This window comes from Schistocerca piceifrons, chromosome 1, assembly GCF_021461385.2.
Source record: "Schistocerca piceifrons isolate TAMUIC-IGC-003096 chromosome 1, iqSchPice1.1, whole genome shotgun sequence".
Taxonomy (NCBI): Eukaryota; Metazoa; Arthropoda; class Insecta; order Orthoptera; family Acrididae; genus Schistocerca; species Schistocerca piceifrons.
This window is the reverse complement of record NC_060138.1, coordinates 246,358,008-246,374,877: the sequence shown is the minus strand read 5'-3', so window position 1 is coordinate 246,374,877 and position 16,870 is coordinate 246,358,008. Positions and strand designations below refer to the sequence as shown.

The 16,870-nt window shown below is 41.7% G+C and overlaps 1 protein-coding gene across 3 annotated transcripts in view; it reads left to right on the top strand.

The window, feature by feature from the left end:
- The window catches only part of LOC124787985 (amino acid transporter AVT1H-like), a 69,602-nt gene that overhangs the window by 30,697 nt on the left and 22,035 nt on the right, over nucleotides 1-16,870 (top strand). For all 3 annotated transcript variants that reach the window (XM_047255027.1, XM_047255036.1, XM_047255019.1), the window contains exon 6: nucleotides 3,579-3,785. In XM_047255027.1, coding sequence (XP_047110983.1) covers nucleotides 3,579-3,785 — 207 coding nt within the window. The remainder of the gene's footprint in view (nucleotides 1-3,578; nucleotides 3,786-16,870) is intronic.

The window sequence follows — 16,870 nt, the reverse complement described above, 5'->3', positions numbered from 1 at the left end:
AACATTGTGTCATATATTGTAGTATTACTTTGTCCACTCCAGGAATCCAATACTTGACAAAACTTGTTATCAGAAACGTATGGTTTTAAAACATTCTCAAGAATTGTTCTGTAAATCGCATTCGTCAGTTTCCCGGATTTGGAGCAGGTAATGTAAACATTTTTCAACTAGTCGGTTAAAGATTGACGTCTTCTATAACCCGAGGACCAAATGTAACATTTGTTTCTTGTAAACACAGGAAAACCTTAGGCAACACTTTTTCAGAGGCAGTAGTGGCATATTGCGCCGTGTACAAATGTGTTAGTATGTTTTTACTACCAACTGCTACAAGGGTTCGTTTTTCTCTGTTATGCGATAACGTGTGTCGAATGTTCACTCGATACTCGCATCATGTTTGATCGGTGTTGATCACCGCCGTTTGCGTGTTGAAAAGAGCCGCCACTTTCTGTATATCTTCTATATTTTGTACCTCTTTATGAGAGACGTATTTAGTGACGTGCCGTTGACGAATTTTATACTCTGATTTGAAATTTCTTGCCCAAGATAATGATGCACCAAACGTAAAATCTTTGTTGGGCGTATACTGAAGAGCTGCACCTGCAGCCCACTTCTGAAGTATTCTGGTTGTTACATTCTCGTTATGTCAATGAGATACGACAAATCGGTCATATGTCCACTTATTTATCGCCTGGTATTTGTCGCATCTTGTTCCTCCTTTAACGATATCACTTTCCCACAATTTCAAGTCCTCCTTTCTTTTCAGGGCTGTTGTTGCTCCATTCTTTTGCAGTGTTTGTAAGTTCCTATTTGGATGATTCCTGCTTGCGCTACTGCCTTAACTTTTACTTCAAGGGGTATAGCACTGTTGTTAAATTGTTTAGTAAACAGTTCGTAATACTCATCGGGAACAGATGAAGCACATATTCCCAGTGACGTAGAGATTTCCGAAGTGTTATGACCATTTTGCGATTCACTAGTCGGGATATCTTCCACTGAATCACTTGCTTCATCTTCATGGTATAGTACCTCAGTATCAAGAAAAGACATTTCATTCATCAACTCCAAAAATCTCTCGGCGATAGCTGCTCCTATTAATCTGGAACACCGAGAAACAGACCTGGCTGCTTCCGGTAGTGCACTGATAATGCATCTGTATTGAAACACTTTTACAAACCAAAACACAGCGATGGTAACTTCCCACTTGCCATCGTCTGTGACAGGCTCCCAACTATATATTACAGCACTAGTCGAAGGGTTTACATCCTCCATTACTCAGATTATGCACCTGAAAGATATGACAACAAATAATAACTAGTTACTACGGCATAAACAGACGAGCTAATTACTACAAACTACATACAGTACTCATCATATGTTACTTACGGAATAACACTGTATTCATTCACAAAACTTATTTCATTCGGCACATTAATGATGGAAAAATCACTACATGTATCCGCGAGGTTCGCAGCAGCCTAATGACGGAAAACAACTCTTTCCGATTGACTTCTATAATAGTCATGCTGGACACCTTCTCTCTTCCAGATTCACAACTATGATAAGACGAAGAGGCAACCGGGACAACATAACTCTCCCCGCGTGCGTTCTGTCCCAAGCCTTGCTGTAAACAAGCGTCGCGCGGTTGGCTATCTGTGATTCCTCATGAGGAATTCGAAGCACTCTTATTCGTAGTTGTTTTCATGTGACAAGGCTTAAAAGTTTAATACTTTACTAACTCACGGCGTTTGGGAAATTAGTTTGCTTACCTTATTATTATCATTCCTTATTGATTTACTTACCTTATTAACCCTCCTATCCCTATCAATTGAGATATGGAAAAATACAAACAAAAAGAATAACATCCACTAGGTTTCTGTGAGATTCGTACACGGGTTCTCCGATTCCCAGCCAGTTACCTTAGCCGTTGCGCTATCGGCGCTGTTGGCGAAAAGCGTTTACCGTGTGGGTACAGAAGCGTTTGCGGATCCCATACCTGATGATGAAAAATGCTCTATGTACAATTATCTATCGATCCCTCCAATTTTGAGTCCATTGCTTGTCATAACTTTTAGGGGTGATTTTCTCAAAATTGCTGGGGTGTTGACCCAAAATATCTTAGAGTCCTTCGTTTTAGGTTGTACACAAGCAACCTGCGAAATTTGAGCCGAATCAGTTGGACGTGTCTCAGGCCTTCCCCTTGTCAGCTCTAAACAAATGTTCAATTTTGTCATTCCATTATGCTGTAGGTTGCCCATGTTTGCAACTGGAAATGTGTTTCATGAAAACAATAGGATAACTATCTAGAACAAAAATTTTATGTAAGTTACATGGCCCATATCCTCAGTTCCTAGACAGTTCACCACTCCTGGTTTATAGGGGAATCTAGTAAGACACTGATTGCATACGTAAAGAGAGTGATAGTTACAAGGTAATACCCGATAGGCATGCAGCACATCTAACATACAGGTAAAATGGTACGATCTTAACTGACAAAAGCTACTAGGAAAACTGCAGTAGTCTACACTCACTTATGATAGTCTGATGTATCCTAAAGTAGTTTTACAACTCTAGTTGTGAGACAAAAAAGGCTGACCACTCTGCCATCAGTGGCAGCTACTGAAAGCTCAGAGAACAGTGAGAACTGTCAGACAAGTGTGGGTCCTGAATCCTTACGGACAATGTTGCATTGGTGGACAGACTCAAGATGGTGTCCAAGGGAGCAGGATGTGGCCTTGGTATGAAGTACATGTCTCTGACCTTCCTTCCGTATTGATACTCAGGCTAGGCAGCAATCCAAATCACTTTTGGATACTAAAGCATTCTAAATATTTCATATATAAATGATCTGACAGACAATGTGACTAGGCGAAACTACTTTTGTCCAGCCTTAACTGAGGGTTCTTCGATTGCTTGGTGAGATGGCATATCAAACTAGAACACAAGAAATATTAGTTCCCTTTATTAAGTAAATGAATAAAACATGTACCTAACTTTGACACACTTCTTTGTGACAGGAGTATTGGATAATTTACCCGCAAAGCATCACTTGATGCACTAGTTAAAAAACTGTTCTCTTGAAGTACAATGTTCAACTTTGACAAAAGTATATATTCATCTGAAACTTTTATCTCTCACTGTCCTACTCAATAATGTTGAGTGCTGTAGCTGATGTCTCAAAATGAGGAGAGCTTTTTCTAGCTCAATTCTGTATTGACCTCAGCATGAGTGTGCTGTTATGCTTAAAACCAACATGAGAGGACACGGTGAAAGGCAAAAATGCGAGTAGATGGTTGCCGAAATTAGGGGACTAGTGAATATCTATGTTAGAGTAATTGCTGTAACAGTGGAGTAATTGCAACAATGAGAAGATATGGTGCTGGAGTGGAGGACCCTAATGGAGCAGATGTTGAAACAATTGTTGTAGGCTTTCTCTGCTATAGAAAGAAAGAAATCTGTAGATTACAATCCTTCAATGAAAGAAATCTGCAAATTACTGCACAGATTTTATGAGTGTGTGAAATTGATTCCAGTTATAGCCGAAATTTTTAAAAAGTTAGTCTCATCTTTTTTTTCCACAGTGATTTTGATGCTGTACTTTCCTGTGGCACTTGCTGGATATATTGTTTATGGTGATCTTGTCAGCGCTAATATCACTCTGTCTATCAACAAGTCATATCTGATCATATGTGCAAATATCCTTATGGGTATCCATTTGATATTGGCGTTTCTCATTGTTATCAATCCTGTGTGTCAAGAGCTGGAGGAAGCATTCCAGGTACCTCATAGTAAGTAAATCTTAATATTCATGCTACTTGTACTGTATAGAGTTTAACCTGTGTTGGTACGAGGGTGGTTTGAAAAGTTCTGGAACAGAATAGAAAAAAATACCTACATCACTGAAACTTTTTTTAGTTTTCAATGTAGTCTCCTTGTAGATTAATGCACTTGGTCCAACAATGTTCCAGTGTCTTGATCCCATCTTGAAAATGAATTACCTCCAGGCCTGCAAAATAGTTGTCAACTCTGATCATCAATTCTTCATTTGAAGTGAATCTTTGTCCACCAAGAAAAATTTTCAGTTTTGGTAGGAGATAGAAGTCTGATGGAGCCATATCAAGTGAATAAGGCAGATGTGGCAACAATTCATACCTTAGTTCATGTAATTTTTCCATGGCAACGGCATGTGTGCGGGTGCGCATCAAGAGTCGCGGCATTCATCTTGCAGATAATATTTTCATTTCTAATTCTTCAGTTAAAATGTGATATACCCTGTCAGATGATATCAGGCAAGTGTGAGCAAATTCACTTACTTTCAATCAACGATCATCCATGACCATTTTGATTTCTAGAGTAGTGAGACTGCTTTGATACCTTTCTTTACGTAGTACTTAATCACTGCACGAATCTTTATATATTTTCTTTTTCCATCTTCGCAAATCACTAAGCAGGAGCAACAACAGAGCCATGTCACTGCCACAGCTCTCTTCCAAGTGCACTGACTTGGCACTTCTTTACAGGCAACAGTCCAATGAATATCATGTGAACAACTAGTTGCGCTAGCTCTGACCTCTTGTGGTGATTCCGAGAACTTTTCAAACAACCCTCATAGTGTATATCACAATATTCAGATTATAAGCTGCACCTCTGGAAGACAATCTTTTTCTGTACACCAGTGGATTTACAACTGCTAATTTAAATGAGGAAAATACAAGTGAGAGAAAAATAGTTTCAAGGTACACCAATGTGCAAGCACAATATGTTAACTGTAATACATTTTCTCCATTAAGATTCAGTGGCATCTATGAGATCACAGTTTGGGAATGTATTTCTAAATGCTTGTTTGGCCAGTTGATTAGACATAACTATTACTATTTTTCTGGTTTCACTTCAGTACTGTGCATTTACATGTAATCACATTCTTAGTGATACAAAGCTAATATCTAAACTACAAGACACCCACTGGAGCACAACTGTGTGCGTGCGTGCGTGCGTGCGTGCGTGCGTGTTTGCTTTACAGAGCTATGAATTACCTCTGGCATTCTTATATCTCTTTCCACTTTGTGAAACATCCAACACCCCTTTAGTACTACTCCTCAGGGAGGTCAAAATTCTTTCATGAGTTTGTGCATGGCAACCACAGGATCCCAGGCTATTGACATATCCTGTCAGATGGAAGTAGGCTTCATCTGTGCACAAAATCTTCCATGGCCGATCATTGTCCACTTCCAAGCGAGTAAGAAATTCTAAAGCAAAGATCTCTCTTGCTGGCAGGAGCAACTCATGCACATGGGTAATTTTGAATGGATAGCAAAGAAGGATGTTTCATAGAATTTTAAGCACAATACTCTCGGATATGTCCAATGTTCGGGCAATTCTCCGTGGAGTACATGTTTGCACACCACCACTCGTCTCCTCCTGCCTTGCTGTGGCCACTGCTTCCACTGACATTGAATCAATTCGTTTCCTCCCTCTGTCAGGTTGCACACCAGAAGAACCTGTCTTTTTGAATTTCCAAATCATTTTCTCCAGACCCACAGCAGGCATCAGACCAACGCCTTTTTTCAAACCCCTCAGTGTCTGGAACTTCCGCAGAGCAACGTGTGCATAGTCATCATTCTTGTAATACGTCTTTACAAGCAGGGCGCGATCCTGCATTGAGACAGTCGTGGTGAACGTCACATGAAAGGAAGAAAAGCCGTGCACCTGGTGTGTTTGTACGAACTTCAGTGGGTCGTGTGCATGACAGGTGTTTTCATTTACATATTCTGACACATACAGTGCCATCTATTGACCAGTTTTCATGCTATTTTTTTTTTTTTTTCTTCTGTCATACGTTTTCCTCCTCCAGTAATATTCCATTGCAGTTTGTCTTGATTCTGACCAGTGGTGTTATTTCTACAGCATTTTGAAAGTTAAACTTTAATTATAGTCACCCTGTTCTTAATGAGACCCACAAGTTTATGGATTTTGCTGTGTTATACATGGAAATCAAGCAGCTCACGAGTAACCATGGTGTCTCCCTTTAGTTACTATGTAAAGGCTTGTGCAGTAAGATATTGTAATATGGAGAAGTTTATCTTAATTTTATTTTGACTATTTAAGTACCTGATTTAGGTGACTGCTCTTTTCCCTGGTCTGTATTTAATGCAGGAGAACATACTCAACTTACAACTCTGATTGGTACTTTATAATTTGGTAATAGAAAGTAATTTTTCATCCACATTCTCTTTTTAAATTAATTGATGCTGCAACTCAAGAATCAGCAGCATTTCGTGAGATATTTTCTAATCAAATAATATGATTGCTTGGCTTTTCTTGGAACGTACATTCTCTGAATTTTAATAGTGAGCCTTCATGTGGTATACAGAGCCAGTCTGGTAGCGTCTGCCACTGAACTAGGATCTCTGTGACACTTTTGCAGCAACTGAACAAATCCCTGATAGTACTCACAACTTTTGTTTTAATGTTGTGTACCTTCTATATTAATCCTGCCTAGTTAGATCCCTATTTGACAAACAATATTAAGGATCCAAAATGAAATTTTCACTCTGCAGTAGAGTGTGTGCTGATATGAAACTTCCTGGCAGATTAAAACTGTGTGCAGGACCGAGACTCGAACTTGGGACCTTTGCCTTACGCGGACAATTGCACTACCAAGCACTGAGATGTGTAGATCAATTTGACATGTCATACTCATTCTGGGAGCTGCCTTTCCTAAAATTAGTGTAGTGTGCTCATTGCAACCTTAAATCAATCCAAGTGCATAATGCTAAGAGCTGTACTGCAAGCAGTGTGGCATTGCGGGTAGTGTCAGTACTTGGTATGCTGGAGGTTACCAGCAGTTGTTTAGTATTTATCATTCCTGGGGGATTCTCAAAATTTCTTATGTTCACAAAGTTTGCATATTCTGCTAGCAACACTCTCCATCCAGGAGTTGTGTTACACGCTTTGAGTGCTGTGCTTCATTAATGACCCTTCCTTTGGATTTGGATTTGATTGTGGTTTCATGTATACTTTTACTTGGACTGCACAGCCTAGTAGTGATTTGAGAAAAATGAAGAAAAGCTTGATAGTTGGAACTAATCCCAGGCTGTACTGAAGAAAACATTTCACTTCAATCAGTAAGTCTGCTTAGCAGAGCAGTAGTTGAAGAGCAGGGACCAATGAAATGAGGAAATGACACATTCTTACATACAAAATGTTTTGTCGCTGTCCCACATTGTGAATTTGAATACCACACCTATCCTAAATCTAATGTTTGATGAAAGGAGTCACAGAAGACATGTACCAAGTCCTTCTCATAAAGGATGTCACAATAGCACAAGTGGAGCCAGTGCATCAAAGAGCTACAGAAAAAGAGACGAAAAAGTATGACTAACTCCTGAATGTGATCCCAATGGCAGTTGTGGGCAGTTGTGGAAGACCGCCACAGTCTTGCCTCTCTCACGTGCCAGCTGGTAAGAGTAGAGATGCAGCAGTTTATGGCAGTGAGAACTGTCAGCCTGAATAAGCAAGAGGTAGCAGCTGTGAATGTCGACTCCATACTTCAGGAGGTAATAGAGAATGCTGAAGATAATCTCCAGCACCAGTCGAATATGCCAAGAAGAATGAACTCTGCCAACTCAGACTTATGCAGCAACTGTCAAACCCCAACCACCATCTGACCAATTCCTCTGCCAAGTATAGTGCCCCACATAATAGCAGACCTTTGGGTGATAGAGGACAACATGCCAGTATGTTTCCAATGTAGAGACCCTGCACACATTGTACGCTACTGCAGAGAAAGGAGGTGAGTGTTCGATGACTATTGTGCTGCCAGACATCAACTATTACAATGATCCTATTCACACCAGTCAACTGCAGATGATTATAGTTGATCTATAGGATGAAGCCCATCGTCATTCCCTGGACAAGGTTGCTTCCCAGCATGACCTAGCCAGTTGCTGTACAGGAACCAGCCACTCACCTAGCCACTGAATTCAGGAACACTAAATGAGGTGACCATATATGGAGGTGAGGATGCCACAGATGAAAATGGGCAACAGTCACAAAGATGCCATGAAATTGCATTGACGTTGTCATTGTCCAGGTGCGAGTTGACATGGGCTTCTTTTCATCTACGTCCATCTACGTCCATACTCCGCAAGCCACCTGACGGTGTGTGGCGGAGGGTACCTTCAGTACCTCTATCGGTTCTCCCTTCTATTCCAGTCTCGTAATGTCAAATGCTTATTATTACTAGTTAAAGAATACTATGATCTGTGATATGCAAGTAATTGTACTGAAGGTCACAGATGAAAAATATATCTGTCTGACATAAGCATGTACAGCAAGAATAAAATAATAACTATCAATGAGAAAGCACTACCCTTTGAACTTTTTCAGAAAGCTGAATGTTGTCATAATATTCTTCTCAAATGGGACTTCTTGCAGGTTTCACCAACAGTCGTAACTCCAGATTGACAAAGTGAGTCCAACACGATCAGATTACAGAGATTGCTCTGAGCAGTTGGAAACGTTATACCCCCATTATCACGACATGTTCCAGTTGTCTAACTAAATGCAGGGAAATTGTGAGGCTTCTGTTGATTGTAAAAAGCAACCCAGGCTCTCAAAATAAATCTACATACCAATGATCATAAGTGCTAAAAGTGATCAAGGAGAACTCTGGATCACTAATCATCAGGAGCAGCCATGACTGATCCTTAAAGGTATGTGCATAGGAACAACCACAGCAATAAACCACTACCACTACAGACAACACAGTGGATGCAGCTATTACCAAACTCAATAGGATCTGGTCTGACCGAGGAGTGACAGCAGTGAATGTTAGCCGTCCCCACTAGTTTTCAGGTGCTTCCAAATCTAGAATGGAGAAAAGACTGGCCAAGTGGCCCAGTGTAAAACACTAAACTGGGGATTATCCACTAACTAGCCAGCACTCATAAGGGTGTCACTGGCTGAACAAAGCATAATTTGGGCGGAAGTTGAGAAGATACTACCAGGTAGATTAAAACTGTGTGCCGGTCCGAGTCTTGAACTTGGGACCTTTGCCTTTCGCTGGTAAGTGCTCTACCATCTGAGCTATCCAAGCATGACTCGTACCCCGTCCTCTCAGCTTTACTTCCGCCAGTACCTCGTCTCCTACTTTCCAAACTTCACAGAAGCTCTCCTGTGAACCTTGCCTAGTTTGAGTCTCGGTCCGGCACACTGTTTTAATCTGCCAGGAAGTTTCGTATCAGCGCACACTCTGCTGCAGAGTGAAAATCTCATTCTGGAAGATACTACCAGTTGATATCATTGAATCTTCAGAGTGTCTTTCATCCTCTCTGGTAGTCCTGTAGTCCTCGGCACATGGTGTTTCTGCGTCAACAACCAAGTACCAATGACTGAACAATACCACGTAGAAGATGTCTATCCATTGCCATGCATTGAGACCCATTGCTTGAAAGGAACACAGCATTTCTAAATTATGGAAATGCAGAGCCACTGGCAGATCAATGTTGATGAGCATGACTGGAAAAAGATTGCCTTCACAACTTCTGATGGCCTCTAAGATACAGAGTTAGGCTCTGTGGACTATGTAATTCTCCAGCCACCTTTGAACATATGATGGACAACTTCCTCTGACACAAAACTGATGACATGTTTTTGCTATCTTGATCACATTGTTGTTTTCTCAAAGACATTTCAAGAACATCTAAACCATCTGACAATTGTGTAGAAATGTATTCAGACTACAGATCTCCATCTGAATCCATAAAAGTGCACCTAGTTGATAGCGATGGAGGCTGTCCTATTTAAAGAAAATAAGAGCAGGCACAGATTTTCTGACTCCTTGACACATTTGTGATGAGAGGAATTTTCTTGGAGTGTGTTCATTCTACCAGTGATTCATAAAAGACTTCTGTAACAACACATGTCTCTTGCAAGAACTATTGCAGGGAAATGCCTAATTTTCCTGGAACTTGGTGCAAGAAGGATCTTTTCTTGTCTGTGCAGAGGCACTAACTTCTCTAGTTGTAACACTGTATGATGAAAATGCAGAGATTGAACTCCACATTGACAGTAGTGGTAAAGGGAGTGGTGCAGTTAGTACAATTCAGGATGGTGAAAAGGTGATAGTTCATGGTTCCAGAGTACTCTCAAACTTCAAGGTGAACTACTGTACAATCTATAAAGAGTGCCTCATAGTTGTTTGGCCTTTCAACAAGTTTGGGCCATATGTATTTGGCAAGCTACTTACCATCGTGATGAACCAGCATTCTCTTGGTGACTGAGTAACCTGAAAGATGTACAACAACAGCTGCATACATAATCCACAAGCCACCTTACAGTACATGGCTGAGCGTACCTTGTACCAATACTAGTCATTTCCTTTAATGTTCCAGTCACAAATGAAGCAAGGAAAAACTACTGCGTACATGCCTCTGTATGATTTGAGCTCTAATTTCTGTTATATTTTTTGTATTCATGCGAAATGTATGTTGACATCAGTAGAATCGTCCTGTAGTCAGCCTCAGATGCCAGTTCTCTGAAGTTTCTCAGATGCGCATTGCAAAAAGAATGTCATCTTCCCTCCAGGGATTCCCATTTGAGTTCACAAAGTGTGTGCTGACTGGTCCTACTAATAATAAATTTGGCCAGGTTAACTAATCAGGTGGGTGCTGAGACATCTCCTGCTGAATACCTTTCAAGGAATACTTTGGCATAACATGCAAGTGTGGACAAAATCTGTCATCGCTGCACTGAATGTCATTGCTGCTGAACAGGAGGAACTGCTGAAAACCATAGACCATAAAAGCATTGAAGAAGGAAGAACCATTCAAACAAATAAATGGAACATTGTATAAGAGAAACTATAATCTGAAGGGGCAGAAATGGTTGCTCATCTGTGGCCAGCTATCCTGAAGTTTTTCCATGAAATGTCAATGTATGGTCACCTGGGATTCATGAAGACTGTAAGGGAATCAGATGCAGATAATACAGGGCAGGTCTCTACCAATCTATTGGACACTAAGTGAGCCACTGCAATGATGCCAGTGATGGAAGCACATGCCCAGTTACCTCCAGGGCATCCAGTACCTATCCCGTCTGCAGCAGCACTGTTCCGCTGAATTGATCTCTTGGGTAGGCTCCCAAACTTGACAAACAGGAGTCAGTAGATAATAGCATGCACAGACTAGCCCACCTACTGTGCTGTCACCAAAGCTGTGCCGCTGCTAAAGCTTCAGAAATTGTGAGATCCATTGTAGAAGGCATCATTTTAAAGCACACAGCACCCCATGTGAAGATTTCTGATCATGAAAATGTTTTCCAGCCAAGACTAGTATCAGAGGTAATTTCATATTGTGACCATCACCTCCAGGACAACGATTGGCTATCACTCACAGATGAATGACCTCAGAGGATGATTTAGTAAGACATTGGTAGATATGCCCTCATACGCTGAGGTCAGAGAGCCTGGAGTACAATACTGCCTGTCATGATATTCGCATGTAACACAACTAAACAAGACAGTACTGGCTTCACACTGTTCTTTGTGCTCCATGGTCACAGGCTGAAACAACAATGGATACACTGTTCCTGTTTCGTCCGGACAATACTCAGGATGACTGCATGAAATTTCTCGTCACCAGGACCGATGAAGCAAAGCAAGGCAGCTGGCTTGCATATAGACCTTGGACAACCAGGAGTGGACTGAGAATGTTATAATACCAAGCACCAACTGATGAGATACCACCCAGGGATGTGGTATGGGTTTGTATGCCATGCAGTAAATGGTACTATCAGGAAAGTTACTAAGTAGCTACTGTAGGCTGTATCCTACCCTTCATTGCTTGTCAGATGTATACATACAAAGTCAAGGATTACAACCCTTCAAAAGAAGACAAAAGCTCAGAGACATCGTTAATGTCCAACATATGAAAGCCACTACAGTCCTGAGGCACAGATCATTGATGGTGGCTTCTTGTTCAAGGGAAGTCAAGACTTGCTTGATGGCTGTGAAGTTTCAATGGGAGGGGCTGCCTTCGATGCTCATCATAGTGAAGAGGATCTGCCAATGTTGCTATACAGAGGACCATTGATAAGATCTAGAGCCAGGAGGTTGCAATTGGCTCCAATGAGAAGTTCTGAAACAATGGTTCAATGTTTCTCAAGGAGACGGGAAAGTACCGCAAGCTATGTTCTACGCAATGTGGCATAGCAGTTGACATCACTGGCGGTCACCAGTTCAAACCCAACAACTATCAATTATATGTTATTTTGAATTCATAATTTCTGGAAGGTTCTTGAAATGTCTTATGTTTGTTATGTTTGTACATTCTGAAATATGCAATATTTGTACAGATAGCAGCATTCTCTGTCCAGGAGTTGAATTCTGTTTTGTCTGTACATTGGTGTTTGTAATAATGTGCTTTCAGTGCTAAGTACTGTACTTCATTGACAACCCTGCTTTTGGATTTGTACATGGTTGTGGTTACAACTTTAACATTGTTCAAGGCTGTAATTGTAAAAGCGTTTGAAACTAATGTACAACTCCTCTCCTTCCGAGGAAGATGTTTTAATTTTTTGACTGTTGTCAGTGGTTATGTAATAGAGCAATTTTACCACACATTTCTAGTGTTGCTATTTCTCTACATTCAACAGCCTCAATGAACGCATTCACAAATGTGAAATTTCTCTGTATTAAAAAAAATCTATGCAGTAATTTAATCAAAAGCTATGTAAAAAATTCAAGGAACAAGACTTCCAGTCAGGTGATAATACAGGGTTATAAATACAAAATCAAATGCAGGAGTAGGTTTAATAATGAATAGGAAAATAGGAATGTGGGTAAGCTACTACAAACAGCATAGTGGACGCATTATTGTGGCCAAGATAGATACGAAGTCCACACCTACCACAGTAGTGCAAGTTTATATGCCAACTAGCTCCGCAGATGCCGAAGAGATTGATGAAATGTATGATGAGATAAAAGAAATTATTCAAATAGTGAAGGGAGATGAAAATTTAGTAGTCATGGGTGACTGGAATTCGATTGTAGGAAAACAGAGAGAAGGAAACGTAGTAGGTGAACATGGACTGGGGGGGAAGAAATGAAAGAGGAAGCCGCCTGGTAGAATTTTGCACAGAGCATAACTTAATCATAGCTAAGACTTGGTTCAAGAATCATGAAAGAAGGTTGTATACATGGAAGAAGCCTGAAGATACTAGAAAGTGTCGGATTCTATAATGGTAAGACAGAGATTCAGGAACCAGGTTTTAAATTGTAAGACATCTATTGGTTATGAACTGTAGATTAAAACTGAAGAAACTGCAAAGAGGTGGGAATTTGAGGAGATGGGACCTGGATAAAATGAAAGAACCAGAGGTTGTAGAGAGCTTCAGGGAGCGCATTAGGGAACGATTGACAAGAATGGGGGAAAGAAATACAGTAGAAGAAGGATGCGTACCTTTGAGAGATGAAATAGTGAAGGTAGCAGAGGATCAAGTAGGGCTAATAGAAATCCTTGGGTAACAGAAGAAATATTGAATTTAATTGATGAAAGGAGAAAATATAAAAATGCAGTAAATGAAGCAGGCAAAAAGGAATACAAACGTCTCAGAAATGAGATCGACAGGAAGTGCAAAGTGGCTAAGCAGGGATGGCTAGAGGACAAATGTAAGGATGTAGAGGCACTATCACTAGGGGTAAGATAGATAGGTCGTACAGGAAAATTAGAGACCTTTGGAGAAAAGAGAGTATAAAGAGCTCTGATGGAAAACCAGTTCTAAGCAAAGAAGGGAAATCAAAAAGGTGGTAGGAGTGTATAGTGGGTCTATACAGGGGCAATGTTCTTGAGGACAATATTATAGAAATGGAAGAGAATGTAGATGAAGATGAAATAGGAGATATGATACTGCGTGAAGAGTTTGACAGAGCACTGAAAGACCTAACTTGAAACAAGGCCCCGGGAGTAGACAACATTCCATCAGAACTACTGACAGCCTTGGGAGAGCCAGGCCTGACAAACTCTAGCATCTAATGAGCAAGATGTATGAGACTGGCTAAATAACCTCAGACTTCAAGAAGAATATTATTATTCCAATCCCAAAGAAAGCAGATATTGACAGATGTGAAAGTTACCGAACTATCAGTTTAATAAGTCACAGCTCCCATATACTAACATGAATTCTTTACAGACGAATGGAAAAACTGGTAGAAGCTGACCTCGGGGAAGCTCAGTATGGATTCCGTAGAAATATTGGAACACATTAGGCGATACTGACCCTACGACTTATCTTAGAAAATAGATTAAGGAAAGGCAAACCTACATTTCTAGCATTTGTAGACTTAGAGAAGCTTTTGACATTGTTGACTGGAATACTCTCTTTCAAATTCTGAAGGTGGCAGGGGTAAAATACAGGGAGCGAAAGGCTATTTGCAATTTGTACAGAAAGCAGATGGCAGAAATAAGAGTCGAAGGACATGAAAGGGAAGCAGTGGTTGGAGTGAGACAGGGTTGTAGCCTATCCCCGATGTTATTCAATCTGTATATTGAGCAAGCAGTGAAGGAAACAAAAGAAACATTTGGAGTAGGTATTAAAATCTATGGAGAAGAAATAAAAACTTTGAGGTTCGCCGATGACATTGTAATTCTGTCAGACAGCAAAGGACCTGGAAGAGCAGCTGAATGGAATGGGCAGTGTATTGAAAGGAGGATATAAGATGAACATCAACAAAAGCAAAATGATGATAATGGAATGTAGTCGAATTAACTCGGGTGATGCTGTGGGAATTAGATTAGGAAATGAGACGCTTAAAGTAGTAAAGGAGTTTTGCCATTTGGGGAGCAAAATAACTAATAATGGTCAAAGTAGAGAGGATATAAAATGTAGACTGGCAATGGCAAGGAAAGCATTTCTGAAGAAGAGAAATTTGTTAACATCAAGTATAGATTTAAGTGTCAGGAAGTCGTTTCTGAAAGTATTTGTATGGAGTGTAGCCATGTATGGAAGTGAAACATGGACGATAAATAGTTTGGACAAGAAGAGAATAGAAGCTTTCAAAATGTGGTGCTGCAGAAGAATGCTGAAGATTAGATGGGTAGATCACATAACTAACGAGGAGGTATTAAATAGAATTGGAGAGAAATTTGTGGCACTACTTGACTAGAAGAAGGGATCGGTTGGTAGGGCATATTCTGAGGCATCAGGGGATCACCAATATAGTATTTGAGGGCAGCATGGAGGGTAAAAATTGTAGAGGGAGACCAAGAGATGAATACACTAAACAGATTCAGAAGGATGTAGGTTTGCAGTAGGTACTGGGAGATGAAGAAGCTTGCACAGGATAGAGTAGCATGGAGAGCTGCATCAAACCAGTCTCTGGACTGAAGACCACACCACCACCGTACCCCCCTGCGGGTCCGGGGATTAGAATAGGCCCGAGGTATTCCTGCCTGTCGTAAGAGGCGACTAAAAGGAGTCCATCCCCCTCACGGGGGTAGTTAGCGCCTGCGTCCGGAGACGGACGGTTTCACGACCTATAATCGTGGTCTTTTTGGTTTTTCACTTCTCGTTTCTTCCTTCCTTTTGTTGGTTCCTTTCTTTGCTCTTCTCCACTTCACTGTCTTCCTTACTCTTTCCCTTGACTTCTCCTTGCCTTCTCATTGCCTTTTTCTCCTTGCCTTCTCATTGCCTTCTTCTCCTTGCCTTCTCATTGCCTTCTCATTGCCTCCTTCTCCTTGCTTTCTCATTGCCTTCTTCTCCTTGCCTTCTCTGGTCTCCGCCTCGGCGTTTGAGACAGTCTGTCCTCTTTCTCCCTCTCTCTTCTTTTTCCTCTTCTTCCTTCCTCCCTGTGCGTGTCTGAAGGCCGACCCACGCGTTCGCACGCGTAGCCGGTGACGGGGTAACGCGTAAGTCCCCGCCCTGGGTAGACATGTAAGGCACGCGCGTACCCCCTGGTAAAGGCCAGGCCCGGGGAGGGGTGATTGCCTGAGCTGATACCTTCTGACCATGCCGATTGGTCCCTCCGTCTGTTTCTCGGGAGGTGTGACCTGAGGTGTAAACATTCACCTAAGGCGGGAGTGCCCTCTGAGAGGGTCCCCACAAGGAAGGAGCGCGCCATCGGAGACGCTGGCAATTATGGGGGATTCCTCCGCAATGGATTCTACTCCATCGCTTTCGACTTCGACCCACAAACGGAAACGTGACCAGCCAACAGTGACAAAAGTACTACCGCCTGCCCCACAGTTCCTCGTAGTTTCTCGATCTGAGGACGGAAAGGATTTTTCCTCTGTCAACCCTTTCGTTATTCAGAAGGGCGTAGATGCCATAGCCGGATCTGTCAAATCTTGTACCAGGTTGCGTAACGGTACCTTATTACTAGAAACTGAGAGTGCCTTTCAGGCACAAAAACTGCTTCGGGCCACACTCTTGTACACGTTCCCTGTCCGGGTGGAGGCCCACCGCACTTTGAATTCGTCTCGTGGTGTAGTCTATAGTAGCTCTCTCGACGGATTGACTGACGAGGAGCTTCAATCTTTCCTCGCTGAGCAGGGCGTGACGGCTGTCCATCGGGTCATGAAAAAGGTCAACAATGACCTTGTACCGACCCGGACACTTTTCTTAACCTTCGATAGTGTTAAGCTGCCATCGCGCATCAAGGCGGGCTACGAGGTTATTTCTGTTCGCCCCTATGTCCCGACACCTACGCGCTGCTACCAGTGTCAGCGTTTCAATCACACTCGACAGTCTTGCTCCAATGCGGCTAAATGTGTCACTTGTGGCAGGGATGCCCATGAGGGTGACTGTCCACCTCCGTCTCCTCGTTGTGTGAACTGTCAGGGTGACCATGCCGCATTCTCCCGCGACTGTCCTGTCT